Here is a 19,414-nt window from a genome sequence, read left to right on the forward strand (position 1 = left end):
AAGAGGGCTTTGGGATACAGGATGTAGGGATAGGACTTCGGGATATGGAATGTATGGAAGGTTTGACCTCTTTCGTTATGTAGGAAGAAGGCTTTGGGATACAGGATGTACAGTAGGTTTCTGAGATGCAGGATATAGGGATAGGACTATGGGATGTGGAATGTATGGAAGGCTTCACCTGTTTCAGTATGTAGGAAGAGGGCTTTGGGATATGGGGTGTATGGTAGGCATTTCCTTCAGTATGTAGGGAGAAGGCTTTGGGATATGGAATGTATGGAAGGCTTTACCTCTTTCAGTATGTGGGGACAGCACTTTGGGATACAGAATGTATGGAAGGCTTCAACTCTCAGTATATAGGAAAAGGGATTTGGGATACAGAATGTATGGTAGACATCTTCTTCAATATGTAAGGAAAGAGCTTTGGGATATGGGATGTACGATAGGTTTCACCTTCTTTAGAATATTGGGAGAGGAAATATATGCTAGGTTTCACCTCCTTCAGGATGTAACGAGAGGGATATATGATAGCTTCACCTTCTTCAGTATATAGGGAGAGGGCTTTGGGATACAAGATGTATGGAAGTTTTCACCTTCTTCAGAAGATAGGGAGAGGGCTTTGGGATATGGGATGTATGATAGGCTTCATCTCCTTCAGTATGTATGGAGAGGGCATTTGGATACGGGATGTATGGTAGACTTCTCTTTCAGTATGTATGGAGAGGACTTTGGGATACAAGATATGTGATAGGCTTCACCACCTTCAGTATGTAAGGAGAGGGCTTTGGGATATGAGATGTATAAGAAAGCTTAACCTTCTTCAGAAAATAGGGAGAGGATTTGGGATACAAGAAATGTGGAAGGATTCACTTTCTTCAGAAGATAAGCTTTGGGATACGGGATATATGGAAGGCTTCACCCTTTTCAAAACATCGTGAGAGGGCTTTGAGATAGGAGATGCATGGTAGACTTCTCCTTCAGAATGTATGGAGAGGCCTTTTAGATACGGGATGCATGGTAGACTTTTCCTCCTTCAGTATATATGGAGAGGACTTTGGGATAGAAGATATAGGGTAGGTTTTACCTTCTTCAGAATATAAGACGAGGGCTTTGAGAAGGAGATGCATGTTAAACTTCTCCTCCTTCAATATGTATGGAGAGGGCTTTGGGATAGGGGATGTATGGTAGATGACTTCTCCTTCAGTATATGGAATAGAGGTTATTGAAGACCTCACCTCCTTCTTTATGCAGACATCAAGCTTTGGAATGAGGTGTAGGGAATGCTGAACATTCTTCTATATGTAGAGAATGGGGTTTCAGATAGAGTATGCGAGGCTGCACCTAGAGGTCATTTTTCTCTGTAAAAAGCACCAGTATCTTAATTTATTCTGTATGTTACTTTAATTTTATGACAATTTTAGTTGAAAATAATTTGATAAACTGAGAATAAAGGGTAAAAGTGCATTTTGTAAGCGATTACAGCAAAGCTAATATACAGAGAGAATGACAGTGTGGTCCATATCGCCTCTCTCTGACTCTTGTATCTGAAAACTCCATGAACAAGGCAGCGGACAGTACTTCAGTTCACAGGTCAGCACCTGCAGGGAGATCCACACCAAATAATCCCAAATTTTTCAGTTCACATGTTCTGGAAATTGTTACAGATGGACAGCAGCAGCCACATTCACTCCATCAGCACAGACATGGGATGGAGACAGGCACAATACTGATAGTAACTTTTCCTCCATTATGGAGCAACCTGTGCTAATTTGAATGAGCCCTGGCAGCTCCTCATCAAGCTTGTTACAGAAACTTCCTGAGCACCATGGACAGAAGAGCCTGCTGCAACTCGATACAGGGCACAGGAAACTGGAGTTTTCCTCTCAATACTTTCTGCCAATGCTTGCCGGGCCACAGGTCCTGGTTCCTGCAGCAGTTTAGGGTGAGTGTAAAAAATCCCGACAGCAGGAAATGTGAGAACCAGCTCACATCTCATTTTAGGGCTCCATTTCCTGTGGGACCACAGTCAATGCAATGTCCTCGTTGCCTCTGCGGACCACCATTCGCAGAATGTCATTCTTCTTAATGGCGTTACTGACATCATTGGCTGAACTCACAGTCTCCCCATCAATGCTTATAATCACATCGTTCTCCTTCAGCCCCGCTCTGAAAAAAAGTAAGAGCATATAATCCAGTTACATACATAACACTCACAAATATGTATATAAATAGGGAGAGGGGCTCTGACTGAAGGGAAAGGGGCTGCCTGCCTTAGAGATCATACAGACATAGGACAGGGCCCTGAACTAAAGCAGGCCTCCAGCCTTTCATCTCTCTCTGGAGTGAGCACATAGTCCTCCCTCTTCGGGCACTTACTCAATTTATCCCACCCTGCCACAATGTCTCCTCCAACTGGGCTTCCTTTTTGCACTGTTGGGGGCAGCAGGGTACAGATGTGAATTCATTAATGGGCCTTTAAAAACTTAATGTGCTCAATGTGCTGAGGCGGCTAAGAAGGCGAACAGAATGTTGAGTATTATTAGAAAAGGGATGGAAAACAAGCATGAGGATGTTATAATGCCGTTATATCGCTCCATGGTGCGACCGCACCTGGAGTATTGTGTTCAGTTCTGGTCGCCTCATCTCAAAAAAGATATAAAGGAATTGGAGAAGGTGCAGAGAAGGGCGACAAAAATGATAAAAGGGATGGGACGACTACCTTATGAGGAGAGGTTAAGACGGCTAGGACTCTTTAGCCTGGAGAAAAGGCGGCTGAGGGGTGATATGATAGAGGTCTACAAAATAATGAGTGGGGTAGAGCGGACAGATGTGAAGTGTTTGTTTACGCTTTCTAACAATAATAGAACTAGGGGACACAAGATGAAATTAGAATGTGGTAGGTTTAAAACAAATTGGAGAAAGTTTTTCTTTACTCAGCGTGTGGTTAGACTCTGGAACTCATTGCCGGAGAAGGTAGTGACGGCAGCTGGCCTTGCTGAGTTTAAAGGGGGTCTGGACAGATTCCTGAAGGAAAAGTCCATTGATCGTTATTAAATTTTTGGTTTTTGCCAGGTTCTTGGGGCCTGGATTGGCCACTGTCAGAGACAGAGTGCTGGGCTTGATGGACCTTTGGTCTTTTCCCAGCATGGCAGTGCTTATGTACTTATGTACTTAATGCAATGCTAAATCTATCACATGTATACAAGTCTATGAAGTAACACATGCTAAGTCAATTAGCATCAATTAAAATGTTCTGATGTGCACTAGAAATGTGTTATTAAAATAAAAAGTTTAAAACAAAAGTTCACAAATCAGAAATAAACTTGAGCTAAGAATTTTCTGTGCACATCCTTACAGCACCTATCCTGTCCTCTCTTTCTGAACTTGGTGGAGGACAGGGTAGGTACAAGCAGATGAAGTACAGAGGGAGATGCAAGGTTGGGAAGAAAAAACAAGCTACATGGGGACTTGACGACCCTGAATAACTTTGTGTCATCTGCGAATTTAATTACCTCACTAGTTACTCCCATCTCTAGGTCATTTATAAATATGTTAAAAAGCAGCGGTCCCAGCACAGACCCCTGGGGAACCCCACTAACTACCCTTCTCCATTGAGAATACTGACCATTTAATCCTATTCTCTGTTTTCTATATTTTAACCAGTTTTTAATCCACAATAGAACACTACCTCCTATCCCATGACTCTCCAATTTCCTCTGGGGTCTTTCATGAGATACTTTGTCAAACGCCTTCTGAAAATCCAGAAACACAATATCAACTGGCTCCCCTTTATCCACATGTTTGTTCACCCCTTCAAAGAAATATAGTAGATTGGTGAGGCAAGTCTTACCTTCACTAAATCCGTGCTGACTTTGTCTCATCAGCCCATGTTTTTGTATGTGCTCTGTAATTTTATTCTTATTAATAGCCTCTACCATTTTGCCCAGCACCAACGTCAGACTCACCAGTCTATAATTTACCGGATATCCTCTGGAACCTTTTTTAAAAATCTGCATTACATTGGCCACCCTCCAATCTTCTGGTACCATGCTTGATTTTAAGGATTAAACTTGAATTCTCAACCAGGTCACCTCCTCCTCTCCTTCCCTTAGTCCATTTTCTCAACCCTCCAACCCCTGCCTCCTTTTCTTCCTTTTCTGAAATCACTGAAGAGGAAACTACACATCTTATTTCCTCCTCGAAACTAACTACCTGTTCCTCTGATCCTATTCCCACCCATCTACTTAACACTCTCTCTCCTACTGTCATCTCTTTTATCTGTCATATCCTCAATCTTTCACTGTCCACTGTGACTGTTCCTGATGCCTTCAAACATGCCGTAGTCACACCACTCCTTAAAAAACCTTCATTGGACCCTACCTGTCCTTCCAACTATCACCCCATCTCCCTCCTCCCTTTCCTATTCAAGATACTTGAACGTGCTGTTCACCGCCCTTGCCTTGACTTTCTTTCATCTCAAGTTATTCTTGATCCACTTCAATCTGGCTTTCACCCCCTTCATTCAACTGAAACAGCACTTGCTAAAGTCTCCAATGATCTGTTCCTGGACAGATCCAAAGGTCTCTATTCTATCCTCATCCTTCTCGATCTGTCTGCTGCTTTTGACACTGTTGATCACAGCATACTCCTTGATACACTGTCCTCACTTGGATTTCAGGGCTCTGTTCTTTCCTGGTTTTCTTCTTATCTCTCCCAGCGTACCTTTAGTGTTTACTCTGGTGGATCCTCCTCTACTTCTATCCCACTGTCAGTTGGTGTACCTCAGGGATCTGTCCTGGGACCTCTTCTTTTCTCCATCTATACTTCTTCCCCTGGTACTCTGATCTCATCCCATGGTTTTCAGTATCATCTTTATGCTGATGACTCCCAGATCTACCTCTCCACCCCAGAAATCTCAGTCAAAATCCAGGCCAAAGTATCAGCCTGCCTGTCTGACATTGCTGCCTGGATGTCTCAGTGCCATCTGAAACTAAACATGACCAAGACTGAGCTTCTCATCTTTCCCCCTAAACCAACCTCTCCTCCTCCCCCATTCTCTATTTCTGTGGATAACACTCTCATCCTTCCTGTCTCATCAGCTCGTAACCTTGGGGTCATTTTTGACTCCTCCCTCTCCTTCTCTGCACATATTCAGCAGACTGCTAAAACCTGTCGTTTCTCTATAATATCAGCAAAATTCGCCCTTTCCTTTCTGAGCACACTACCAGAACCCTCATTCACACTCTTATCACCTCTCGCTTAGACTATTGCAACTTGCTTCTCACAGGTCTCCCACTTAGCCATCTCTCTCCTCTTCAATCTGTTCAAAATTCTGCTGCACAACTAATATTCCGCCAGTGTTGTTATGCTCATATTTGCCCTCTCCTCAAGTCACTTCACTGGCTTCCTATCCGTTTCCGCATACAGTTCAAACTCCTCTTATTGACCTATAAGTGCATTCACTCTGCAGCTCCTCAGTACCTCTCCACTCTCATCTCTCCCTACATTCCTTCCCGGGAACTCCATTCACTGGGTAAATCTCTCTTATCTACACCCTTCTCCTCCACTGCTAACTCCAGACTCCGTTCCTTTTATCTTGCTGCACCATATGCCTGGACTAGACTTCCTGAGCCGGTACGTCAAGCTCCATCTCTGGCCATCTTCAAATCTAAGCTAAAAGCCCACCTTTTTGATGCTGCTTTTAACTCCTAACCCTTATTCACTTGTTCAGAACCCTTATTTTATCATCCTCACTTTAATATTCCCTTATCTCTTGTTTGTTCTGTATGTCTATCCTAATTAGATTGTAAGCTCTGTCGAGCAGGGACTGTCTCTTCATGTTCAAGTGTATAGCGCTGTGTACGTCTAGTAGTGCTTTAGAAAAGATAAGTAGTAGTAGTAGTTTTGTCTGTTATTTATTTAGGGTTTGCTTCTTAGAAACTAATTAAATGTAATTCAGACTAATGAAAATTGAAAATTCCCCTCTTGTCTTAATTAGAAAATTGACTATAAATAAAAAGTTGAGCTAGGGGTGGGTGGGAATGAGGACTTAACAGGGCTCTTCAGTCTCTGTTAATGCTGTGGCAGAAACTTCAAGTTTTAAAACTATGGGGGAAAGAGTATGGAGACTAGGTCATAAAGTTTGCTTGCCGTTTTTTATTTATTTTAAAATTCTAACTGTATTTATCAATATCCTACAATTCCTCTTTTAAACCCTAATCGTTAAGCTGTGGCAGAACTTCAAGGTTTATAAACTATGGGGAAAAGGGTATGGAGACTAACTAATGAAGACCCCCTTTTACTAAGGCATGCTCACGTTTTTAGCACACGCTAAAACTGGGCGCACACTAAACGTTAGAGATGCCAATGCATTCCTATGGGCGTCTCTAATGTTTAGCGTGCACTCAATTTTAGCGCGTGTTAAAAATATGAGCACGCCTTAGTAAAAGACCCCCAAAGTTAACTTGCTTTTTTTTTTAATTTTAAAATTCTGTTTTTATCAATATCCTACAATTCCTCATTTAAACCCTAATCTTTAAGCTGTGGCAGAAACTTCAAGTTTTAAAACTATGGGGACAAGGTTATGGAGGCTAGCTAATAAAGTTTGCTTGCTTTTTTATTTTAAAATTTTAACTGTGTTTATCAATATCCTACAATTCCTCTTTTAAACTCTAATCTTTAAGTTACTAAGCTCAGAATAAAATAATGTCACTTACCCACAGAGATGTCTTCTTCTCTCAGAACTTCTCAGAAAAAAAGTTGAATGGGACCTTTCCTCTCTATATAGTTTGGATTCTAAGGAAACTACTTCAAACAAACCCTTTGAAGCTAGCCCAGTAATCAAATTGCCCTTAGTAACCTTAGCAACTCTTCTACTTCCTCACACCTAATTCAGATCAACTGAAGTGTTACCCACAGAGATGTGGTCTTCTCTCAGAACTTCTCAGAAAGAAAGTTGAGTGGGACCTTTCCTCTCTATATAGTTTGGATTCTAAGACTAAAACAGATAGGAATAGATGGATCACAGTAAGCTCAGGTAGGCTACAACATGTGGCACAGAAACATCAACCCTCACAATTGTTGCCCCTACAGAATTCTTTTGCTCCATTACAACACTGTGATAATCCAGAAAACAGAACTGAGGTAGAACAAGAAGAAATGAATGTAACTCAAGAGAAACAACACCCCCAAAGCACTAATAAGGAATCTCATACCTTAAAACTGTTGCTGCTAGGGGATTCCATTATCAGAGGCATTAACTTTGGAATACCGTTCAAGGGGCCCAGCAAAGTGAAATGCCTTCCAAGCGCCTCAGCAGAGAAGAGAATAAGGGTTCTATCACTGATGTTGTTATCCATCTGGGAACAAATGATCTGGCCAACAATACCCCATTTGTAGCACAGAGAGCTTTTCAGGAGCTGGGGGAGAGGTTAAAATCTTTGGTACAAAAAGTAACTTTTTCTGAAGTACTACTTTTAGAAAAGGAGAGAAAAGCTTACAAACTATCGAGAATTTCAATAGGTGGCTCAAAGCCTGGTGTCATCAAGGAGAATGGGGCAATATATGGGAAAACAAAAGACTATTGTAACGATGGGCTGCATCTCAATGTGGCAGGAAAAAGAATCCTTGGTGAGAAATTCAGACAATATGTTTCTAGGTGTTGAAACTAGAAGACAGGGGTGGCCTATGGAAGCAGGTCACTTCCAGTGGTCACCCCTAGCAAAAGACAAGATGTGACAGTAGTAAAGAAAGCAAAGTAAGCAACATCCATCCTTCTATTATGTAATACTTAATTTCCTACTTTACATAACAAAATTCTGTGTTACCTATTACTATGTAAGCCGCATTAAGTCTGCTTTTAGTGGGAAAGTGCGGGATACAAATATAATAAATAAATAAATAAACAAACATTAGCAAATCACTTCTTACTAACACAGTAGGCAGTGAGGCTAAACAAAAAACTAAACAGATGATGAGACTTCCACTGAAATGTAGCTGGAAATCAATGACCACAAATGCCCGCAAGCCCTGATACGAGAGGTAGACATAGACGTCGTTGCCATCACAGAGACATGGTTCAGTGATTCCCATGAATGGGATGCAAACATACCAGGCTATAATCTATTTAGGAAGGACAGAGATGGTTGAAAAGGTAGAGAAGTAGTTCTGTATCTGAGAAATGACATCACAGTGACTGGGGAAAGGAAAATGCACTATGGACCACTTTGAAAGAAGATGGAACCTCTTTCCACATGGGTGTTGTCTAGACACCTCCGACACAATCATAGGAACTAGGTCAAGATTTGGTTACAGATATCCAAACGTTGGGAAAGAAAGGGGAGGTGCTGTTGCTGGGAGAGTTCAGCCTGCCGGATGTGGATTGGAAAGTTCTATCTGCGGAATTGGACAAAAATAGAGAGATCATGGATGCCTTTCAAAGTGCTCTACTCAGGCAAATGGTGACGGAACCCACGAGGGAAGGAGTGACGCTGGATCTGATGCTCACAAATGAGGAAAGTGTGTCTAATATCCAGTGTGCTTTTTCTAGCGAAAAAGGTGCCAATACTCAAATGACAGGCCACCCTTCGGGGGTGGGGTGATCACTGAGGGATCAACCCCAGAACAGCAAGGCCCCCTGCAACCAGTCACAGAATCTATGACAAGGCAGAATTGGTGTGTAGAGCTTGAGCTCTTTCATTAAAACTTGGGGACCATGGATCAATTTTAGCAGACAATGGAAAGGTGCCGGTACTCAGTACCCCCAAGTACCCCCTCAAAAAAAAACCTGCTAATATCCAAGTGGGTGCTGTTCTAGGTCCGTGTAGATCCCAATGAGTAAAACCAAGAACACACACAGATAACAATGCTAAAGCAATAAAGACAATTATTTACAAATCAGAGATACATTACCAAACTCTTCATAATCATCTCAGTGCCTCTACAGCTGGGGAAGCCCCTCTCCAGCTATGCCTGAGATCCCAGTGCCTCTACAGCTTCTTCAGCTACGCCTGAGAGTAGGTTGGGAAATCTGCATCACCCTTGTCCGTGCGGACGGCTTTATCTAGGAAGGGTCTATCCCTTTTATAATATTTCTATATCAGTCAGATGACTTCAGAGTCAGATGCCTCAACTCATGGTTTCCTGTCTGTTCCTTTTCACCAAGTGTCCAACTGCCCAACCCCCAGTCCAGCAAACAAGTAGCACTTCCTGGGTTGGGAGGACATACAAGAAGTGGAAAGGTAGTGGTCCAGGCTGAAAGGAGCTATAAATATGGCTACTGACATTGATGTGAGGAGAGTAAATAAATGCAATAGAAAAAGGAAACTGACATGATGCTCCAAGCAAGTGGCTAAGTAAATAAAGGCAAAAGAGTTGGAATTCATGAAATACAGAAAATTTCAAGAAGAGGAACACAGAGAGAAATACCGGCCGAAACTGAAAGAAGCCAAGATAAATATATGTCTGGCGAAAGCGAAGCAGAAGAACAAATGGCTAGAAATGTGAGTAGGGGAGACAAGAATTTTTTCAGGTATATTAGTGAAAGGAGGAAGACTAAAAATGGAATTGTGAGACTGAGAGATGCTGTAAACAGCTATGTGGAGAATGATGAGGAAAAAGCAAAAGGGCTAAACAAATACTTCTGTTCTGTGTTCACAGAAGAAAATCCTGGAGAAGGACCACAGTTGGCTGGCAAAGGTACATTTGAGAATGGAGTGGATATAGGACCATTCACAGAAGAAAGTATTTAGGAACAACTTGAAAATCTAAAGGTGGACAAAGTCATGGGACTGGAGGGGATCCTTCCCAGAATACTGAGGAAGCTCAGAGAGGTTCTGGCAGGTCCTCTTAAAGATTTGTTTAATAAATCCTTGGATACAGGAGAGGTTCTGTGGAATTGGAGAAGAGTGGATATGGTCCCTCTTCACAAAAGTGGTGACAGAGAAGAAGCTGGAAACTACAGGCCAGTAAGCCTCACCTCGGTTATTGGAAAAGTAATGGAAGCAATACTGAAGGAAAGGATAGTGAATTTCCTGGAATCCAATAAGATACAATATCCAAGACAACATGGTTTTACCAAAGGTAAAATGTGCCAAATGAATCTGATTGAATTGTTTGGCTGGGTGACCAGAGAAATGGATCGAGGACGTGCGCTAGATGTAATCTACTTAGATTTCAACCAAGCCTTTGACACCGTTCCTCATAGGAGGCTCTTGAATAAACTTGACAGACTGAAGTTAGGACCCAAAGTGGAGAGCTAGGTTAGGACAGACAGAAGCCAGAGGGTGGTGGTCAATGGAGTTCACTTGGAGGAAGGAAAGGTGAGGAGTGCCTCATGGATCAGTGCTGGGGCCAATTCTGTTGAATGTATTTGTGAGCGACATTGCTGAAGGGTTAGAAGGTAAGGTTTGACTTTTTGCAGATGATACCAAAGATATGTAACAGAGCGGACACCTCGGAGGGAGTGGAAAACATGAAAAAGGATCTGCAAAACTTATAAGAATGGTCTAATGTTTGGCAATTAAAATTCAATGCTAAGAAGTGCAGAGTGATGCAATTAGGGAATAGGAATCCAAGGAAGACGTATGTGCTAGGAGGTGAGAGGCTGATATGCACAGACAAGGAGAGGGACCTTGGAGTTCTGAGAATCTGAAGGCAATGAAACAGTGTGAGAAGGTGGTGGCAGTAGCCAGAAGGATGCTAGGCTGTACAGAGAGAGGCGTAACCAGTAGAAGAAAGGAGGTGTTGATGCCTCTGTACAAGTCATTGGTGAGGCCCCACTTGGAGTATGGTGTTCAGTTTTGGAGTTTGCTAAAGGTGCACAAAGACTTAAGCAGTCCAGAGGAAAGCGACAAAAATGGTATGGAGCTTGCACCAAAAGACATATGAGAAGAATCTGGAATACCTGAATATGTATATCCTAGACCACATTTTCAAAAAGATATAAAGAGGATGGAGTCGGTCCAGAAGGTAACATAGTAACATAGTAGATGACGGCAGAAAAAGACCTGCATGGTCCATCCAGTCTGCCCAAGACAAACTCATATGTGTATACCTTACCTTGAATTTGTACCTGTCCTTTTCAGGGCACAGACCATATAAGTCTGCCCAGCAGTATTTCCCGCCTCCCAACCACCAGTCCCTCCTCCCATCACCGGCTCTGGTACAGACCGTACAAGTCTGCCCTCCCCTATCCTCTCCTCCCAATCATCACCCCCTCTTCCCTCCACCTGCTCCGCCACCCAATTTCAGCTAAGCTTCTGAGGATCCATTCCTTCTGCACAGGATTCCTCTATGCATATCCCACGCATGTTTGAACTCCGTTACCGTTTTCATCTCCACCACCTCCCGCGGGAGGGCATTCCAAGCGTCCACCACCCTCTCCGTGAAAAAATACTTCCTGACATCTTTCCTGAGTCTGCCCCCCTTCAATCTCATTTCATGTCCTCTTGTTCTACCGCCTTCCCATCTCTGGAAAAGATTTGTTTGCGGATTAATACCTTTCAAATATTTGAACGTCTGTATCATATCACCCCTGTTCCTCCTTTCCTCCAGGGTGTACATGTTCAGGTCAGCAAGCCTCTCTTCATACGTCTTGGAACGTAAATCCCATACCATCCTCGTAGCTTTTCTTTGCACCGCTTCCATTTTTTTAACATCCTTCGCAAGGTACGGCCTCCAAAACTGAACACAATACTCCAGGTGGGGCCTCACCAACGTCTTATACAGGGGCATTAAAACCTCCTTTATTCTGCTGGTCACTCCTCTCTCTATACAGCCTAGCAATCTTCTAGCTACTGCCACCGCCTTGTCGCACTGTTTCGTCACCTTCAGGTCCTCAGATACTATCACCCCAAGATCCCTCTCCCCGTCCGTGCCTATCAGACTCTCCCCGCCTAACACATACGTCTCCCTTGGATTTCTACTCCCTAAGTGCATCACTTTGCATTTCTTCGCATTGAATTTTAATTGCCAAACCTTAGACCATTCTTCTAGCTTCTTCAGATCTTTTTTCATGTTTTCCACTCCCTCGGGGGTGTCCACTCTGTTGGAAATCTTGGTGTCATCCGCAAAAAGGCAAACTTTACCTTGTAACCCTTCGGCAATGTCACTCACAAATATATTGAACAGAATGGGCCCCAGCACCGATCCCTGAGGCACTCCACTACTCACCTTTCCCTCCTCCGAGCGAACTCCATTCACCACCACCCTCTGGCGTCTGTCCGTCAACCAGTTCCTAATCCAGTTCACCACTTCGGGTCCTATCTTCAGGCCGTCTAGTTTATTCAAGAGCCTCCTGTGGGGAACCGTGTCAAAAGCCTTGCTGAAATCTAAGTAGATGACATCCATAGCATGTCCTTGATTTAATTCTCCTGTCACCCAGTCAAAGAATTCAATGAGATTCGTTTGGCACGATTTCCCTTTGGTGAAACCATGTTGTCTTGGATCTTGCAACTTATTGGCTTCCAGGAAATTCACTATCCTTTCCTTCAGCATGGCTTCCATTACTTTTCCAATAACCGAAGTGAGGCTTACCGGCCTGTAGTTTCCAGCTTCTTCCCTATCACCACTTTTGTGAAGAGGGACCACCTCCGCCGTTCTCCAATCCCTCGGAACCTCTCCCGTCTCCAAGGATTTATTAAAGAAGTCTTTAAGAGGACCCGCCAGACCCTCTCTGAGCTCCCTCAGTATTCTGGGGTGGATCCCGTCCGGCCCCATGGCTTTGTCCACCTTTAGCTTTCCAAGTTGTTGATACACACTCTCTTCCGTGAACGGCGCTTTATCCACCTCATTCTCAGGTGTACTTTTGCCAGTCCCTCTTGGTCCTTCCTCAGGGTTTTCTTCAGTGAAAACAGAACAAAAGTATCTATTTAGCAAATTGGCTTTTTCTTCATCATTTTCTACATAGCGTTTTGTTGTATCTTTTAGTCTCACAATTCCCTTTATAGTCTTTCTCCTTTCACTAATATACCTGAAGAAGTTTTTGTCTCCCCTCCTTACATTTCTAGCCATTTGTTCTTCCGCTTGCGCCTTCGCCAGACGTACCTCTCTCTTGGCTTCTTTCAGTTTCATCCGGTATTCCTCCCCGTGTTCCTCTTCTTGAGATTTTCTATATTTCTGGAACGCTAACTCTTTAGCCTTTATTTTCTCAGCCACTTGCTTGGAGAACCATATCGGTTTCCTTTTTCTCTTGCTTTTATTTACTCTCCTTACTTAAAGGTCTGTGGCCCTATTTATTTCTTCTTTCAGCCTGGACCACTGTCCTTCCACTTCTTGTATGTCCTCCCAGCCCATCAGCTCCTTCCTCAGGTATTCCCCCATTTTACTAAAGTCAGCACGCTTGAAATCCAGGACTTTGAGTTTAGAATGGCCGCCCTCCATTTCAGCCGTCATATCAAACCAAACCGTTTGATGGTCACTGCTTCCCAGGTGTGCACCCACTCGGACATTTGACACACTATCCCCATTCGTGAGCACCAGATCCAACGTGGCTCCCTCCCTCGTGGGTTCGTTCACCATTTGTCTGAGCAGAGCACTTTGGAAAGCATCCACAATCTCTCTACTTCTTTCCGATTTCGCAGAAGGAACCTTCCAATCTACATCCGGCAGATTAAAATCTCCCAACAACAGCACCTCTCTTTTCTTCCCCAACTTCTGAATATCAGCGATCAGATCTTTATCCAGTTCCTCCAATTTTGTCGGGGGTCTGTAGACAACACCCACGTGGACCAAGGTTCTATCCTCTCTTTTTAAGGTGATCCATATCACTTCTTCCTTTCCCCAGTTCCCTGTCATTTCAGTTGCTGCGATATCATTTCTCACATACAGAGCTACTCCTCCACCTATACGTCCCTCTCTATCCTTCCTAAAAAGATTATAGCCTGGTATGTTTACATCCCATTCATGGGAACCATTGAGCCATGTCTCTGTGACTGCAACTATGTCCAAGTCATCCTCCAAAATCAGGGCTTGAAGGTCATGAATTTTATTGCTTAGACTGCGAGCATTTGTGGTCATTGCTTTCCATGTACATTTCCTAGTATGTGTTTTGGTTTTAGTGATTTGTGAGGGTGTTTGTGAGGTGGCTACTAAAATGGTCAGTGGTCTTCGTCATAAAACATATGGGGACAGACTTAAAATATCTCAATATGTATACTTTGGAAGAAAGGTGGGAGAGGGAGGATATAATAGAGACATTTAAATACCTACACGGCATAAATGCACAAGAGGTGAGTCTCTTTCAATTGAAAGGAAGCTCTGGAATGAGAGCGCTGAGGGTGAATGTGAAAGTGGATAGACGTAACCAGAGGAAACTCTTCTTCAGGGAAAAGGTGGTGAATTCATGTGGAATGGTCTCCCAGTGGAAGTGGTGGAGACGAAAACAGTATCTGAATTCAAGAAAGCTTGGGACAGGTCCATAGGATCTCTAAGGCAGTGATAGGGAGAATAGATAGCATGGATGGACAGACTGGATAGGCCATATGGTCTTTATCTGTGTATACTTTTCTCTGTTTCTAGATCTCAGAAAGATGAAGACAGGCAACAATATCTGCAAAACCTAAGAGAGGCTGGTAAAGAAGTCAGAAATGCAAAAATGAAAATTGTAAAGAACGTCACAAAAAATGATCACAGGTTGAACAAACCACTGTGCCATATCCTTCAAACTTTGTGGCTGCCAATCAAAACTGCTCCTCTGAGATATTAACTTCATGGGAGTCAAGCTTTTTGTTATTCCATATAATTATAGAGTGTGGCTGTAGATGTGGGAGAGAATACAAGGGTAGGTGTGGCTATCAGAATAGACAATGTCATGGAGAGAGCCTGCAGTTCAGAATCTGTGACTATACCAGTGCCAGGGCCCTAATGTGTACATCAAGGAGAGCATGAGAACCATAGATACACACAGTCATGGTCCTGGATCCTACTGTGTTCTATTATTAATTTGATTCTCATCAGAAAGTCTGGCTTCCTAACTGGTGTTTTCCTGTTTTTGCCCTGCATTTATAATCCACGTTCAACAGCAGCCTGACCTGTCAAATTGATCAACTGCTCGTAAAGGAGCACATTACATGCAGTTCCATACTTATAAGTACACAAGCATTGCCATACTGGGACAGACCGAAGGTCTATGAAGCCCAGTATTCCATTTCCAACAGTGGCCAATCCAGGTCACAAGATCCTGGCAAGATCCCAAAACAGTAAAACAGATTTTATACTGCTTATCCCAGTACTAAGCAGTGCATTTTACCCATCTTGGTGATGGCTTATGGATTTTAGGAACTTGTCCAAACCTTTTTTAAACCCTGCTGTGCTAACCACTTTTAACACATTCTCTAGCAACAAATACCGCAGTTTAATTACATGTTGAGTGCATGCAAATATTTTCTCTGATTTGTTTTAAATTTACTACTTACTGGCTTCATTGTGTGCCCCTTAGTCCCTTGTATTTTTGGAAACAATAAACAAGCAATTCATGTGTACTCATTCCACGCCACTAAACATTTATAGACCCCTATCATATCTCCTCTTAGCTGTCTCTTCTCCAAAGCAAAGAGCCCTAGTCTTTTTATACTTGTCACTAAAACTTTAGCTCTTTAGACGTCAATAAAATAGCAGTGTTTGGCACAGAAAAATCGTGCATGCTATTTCTGATGTAGTCTTACAAAAGAAGGACGACAACCCCAAATGTATCTTTGGAGCAGAGTGTGTGAAATCCCAGGCTGGTTCACAGTCATCCCATAAATTCCTCTCCTACTTACGCTGCAGCAGGAGTACTGGGTATGACTTCAATGATGTAGGACCCAAATGTGATATCTGGGAAGTCCTTCAGGCGTTCCTTCAGTTCTTTAACCTTGCTGGAAATAAAGAATGAGATAATCAATTACAGAGTGGAAAGGCTCACCAAGTCTTCACAAGTTTCTGTTGGGTGTTTCTTGATATCATTAAGGTGCTTACAGTGACCTCCTTGATTTCACACTTGTACTGTGACTGCCATGATAACTTTTATATAAACAATTGGACGTGGCCACAAGATTTGAAATAAATGATATTTAATTCTATAAAAAAAATGCACAGAACAAAACGTAAGTACTATATAGCAACAAGTGTAAATCGGAGACAGTATGTATGAGAGAGTGGCATTCCTATATTCTAGAGGCTGATTTCCTTCTTGATTTACAGACCATCATATATTGCAGTACGAGATCATTCCTTGATAAAGCCTAGAACGGCGAAATGGGACCCCGTCGGAGTGGAACGGAGCGTAACCATACTGCAACATTATGATATTCAGATAAGTGTTAGACACCGTCTATTTGACGTGGAGGGGCATAATCGAACGTCGCCGGCCAAATAGTTCGCCGGCGATCTACTGTGGCGGCAGCGCTACAGCTGGCCGGAACCGTATTATCGAAAAAGATGGCCGGCCATCTTTTCTTTCAATAATACGGTTTAGGCCGGCCAAATGCCAGAGTTCGCCGGGTTTGAGATGGCCGGTTTTGTTTTCCAACGATAATGGAAAAAAAATGCCGGCCATCTCAAACCCGGCGAAATCCAAGGCATTTGGTCGTGGGAGGAGCCAGCATTTGTAGTGCACTGGCCCCCCTCACATGCCAGGACACCAACCAGGCACCCTAGGGGGCACGTCTAAAAATTTTAAAAAATACAAAAAACCACCCAGGTGCATAGCTCCCTTCCCTTGGGTGCTGAGCCCCTCAAATCCCCCACAAAACCCACTCCCCACAACTCTACACCATTACCATAGCCCTTATGGGTGATGGGGGGCACCTACATGTGGTTACAGTGGGTTTTGGGGGGGTTTGGAGGGCTCAACACTTAGCACCACAAGTGTAACAGGTAGGGGGGATGAGCCTGGGTCTCCCTGTTGAAGTGCACTGTACCCATTAAAAACTGCTTCGAGGACCTGCATACTGCTGTGATGGACCTGAATATGACATCTGAGGCTGGCATAAAGGCTGGCAAAAAAGGTTTTTATTTGTATTTTTTTTTAGTGTGGGAGGGGGTTGGTGACCACTGGGGGACTACGGGGAGGTCATCCCCCATTCCCTCCAGTGGTCATCTGGTCAGTTGGGGCACCTTTTTGAGGCTTGGTCGTGAAAATAAAATGACCAAGTAAACCCAGCGAAATACTGCTTAACGCTGCTTTTTTTTGTTCCATTATCCGCGTAAGCCGGCCATCTGGTATCCACGCCCATGCCCCGCCTTCACTAAGCCGTTGACACGCCCCCTTGCACTTTCGCCAGCGAGGCGACGGGAAAGCGGCGATGCTGTCAAAAACGCCACTTTCGATTATACCGATTTCGCCGCTTTTGCGAGATCGCCGGCCATCTCCCGATTTATGTCGGGAAATGGCCAGCGCTCACTTTCAAAAATAAGCCTGACAGTCATTTTGTGAATTATAAGTTATATTCTCACATGACATTGATGGAGGTTTTTTAGCCGATGAAGATTCCATCCTGACAAGACAGATTACAACATGTTCTGAACCGGGAATTCAAAGGCTTTTTCATCCACGTAACATAAGTAAAAAAAACAGCCACGTTACACAAGGCCATTTTTATAGAATTAAATATCATTCAGTTCAGGTATGACAACAACATGTTTTACTGGTTCTTATTCTGGGCTCAGCGATGTCATCCATACTGCTTTGTGCTTGTTTACTCACATCACTTATATCCTTTGGCCTCCATGCTTCTATGCCCAATGGCCATGCTATGTGCTGACTTACTCCAAGGATAGTTACATCACATATATCCTACAGCTGCCGTGCTTCATGCTCACTTTTTCCAAGCTCAGTGATATCACACATTCTCCCCCAGATTCTATATACTGCGCCTAGAGATCAGAGCTGAAATCCAAGCATATTCTATAACCACGCACGTAACTTAATTAGCTTAACAAGACAATCAGCTTTGATAACAGCTCTTAACAAGCAATAATAAGCACCAATTGACAATCATTAGAATTTGCGTGGACAACTTGTAATGTGCACAGACAAAAAGGGGCATGGCTACAGGCGGGGAAAATGAGCATTCCGAAATTTACGCACATAGTTACAGAATGTGGCCAAGTGTGCTTAACTCTATGCACCAGGATTTATGCCACGTTTTCGTTAGTGTAAATGTAGTTTTAGGTGCTGAGATATCAACTAAGCATATTCTATATACTGCACCTAAATCTAAGCACTGCTTATAGAATAATCTTAGTCAGCATTGATTGCCGCTCCAATTGTTTAGGCACCATCTATCGAATTTCCCCCTCTGCGGTCATGCTTCATGCTCACTTTCTGCAGTCATGTTTTATGTGCGTTGGCTCCAGGCGTGTTCTTCACTTACTCTGGGCTCAGTGACATCATGCGTATTCCAATATATTTCTTTTTTGTAATCGTTTTCCCTGTTAGAAAATCAAATTAGAATACAATACAGTATCAATAATTTCACTGGATAGAGCTGCCTACCTACCTCCTGTCCCTACTGCAGGCTCCAGAACATATTTATTTATTTATTGCATTTGTATTCCACATTTTCCCACCTCTTTGCAGGCTCAATGTGGCTTACAATACATCATGATAGGTGGAAATATAATTAGAAAATATACATTTAATGGTACAGAAGGATCTTGGGTAGCATTATAATAAAAATGATAGTAATATAGCAAGCAGATATAGTAAGACAGTTCTGAATATATGTGGAGGAGTTGTGTATGTTCATATTTGTTAATCTTCGTGGTATGCCTTGTTAAAGAGACGGGTCTTCAGTAGTTTGCGGAAGTTGGTTAGTTCGTAGATCGTTTTTAGGTTGCGCGGTAATGCGTTCCATAACTGTGTGCTCAGGTAGGTAAAGTTAGACACATGCATTAGTTTGTATTTTAGACCTTTGCAGTTGGGGAAGTGCAGGTTAAGGAATGTGCGGGATGATCTTTTAGCATTCCTGGGTGGTAAGTCAATCAGGTCTGACATGTGGGCTGGTGCATCTCCGTGGATGATTTTGTGAACTAGGGTGCATATTTTGAACGTGATGCATTCTTTAAGTGGGAGCCAGTGTAATTTTTCTCGTAGGGGTTTAGCACTTTCATACTTTGTTTTACCGAATATGAGTCTAGCTGCTGTGTTCTGGGCTGTCTGAAGCTTCTTGATTATTTGCTCTTTGCAGCCTGCGTAGAGTGCATTGCAGTAGTCTAAATGACTGAGCACCACTGATTGTACTAGGTTGCGGAAAATGGATCTTGGGAAGAAAGGTCTTACTCTTTTTAATTTCCACATTGAGTGGAACATCTTCTTGGTTGTGTTTTTCGCATGACTCTCAAGTGTTAGGTGTCGATCGATGGTGACTCGAAGAATTTTTAGGGTGTTTGAGATTGGCAGGTTCAGATTTGGTGTGTTGATGGTGGTGAATTTGTT

The 19,414-nt window shown here is 43.0% G+C and overlaps 1 protein-coding gene across 1 annotated transcript in view; it reads right to left on the minus strand.

Annotated features, from left to right (window-relative positions):
* Positions 1 to 1,379: 1,379 nt before the first annotated feature.
* Positions 1,380 to 19,414, minus strand: part of HTRA1 (HtrA serine peptidase 1) — a gene marked incomplete at its 5' end in the record, with an annotated part of 125,746 nt that continues 107,711 nt past the window's right edge. The window contains 3 exons of the mRNA XM_030204704.1: positions 1,380 to 2,163; positions 15,756 to 15,851; positions 18,351 to 18,408. Coding sequence (XP_030060564.1) covers positions 1,995 to 2,163; positions 15,756 to 15,851; positions 18,351 to 18,408 — 323 coding nt within the window. The remainder of the gene's footprint in view (positions 2,164 to 15,755; positions 15,852 to 18,350; positions 18,409 to 19,414) is intronic.

This window comes from Microcaecilia unicolor, chromosome 5, assembly GCF_901765095.1.
Source record: "Microcaecilia unicolor chromosome 5, aMicUni1.1, whole genome shotgun sequence".
In the NCBI taxonomy this organism is placed as follows: domain Eukaryota; kingdom Metazoa; phylum Chordata; class Amphibia; order Gymnophiona; family Siphonopidae; genus Microcaecilia; species Microcaecilia unicolor.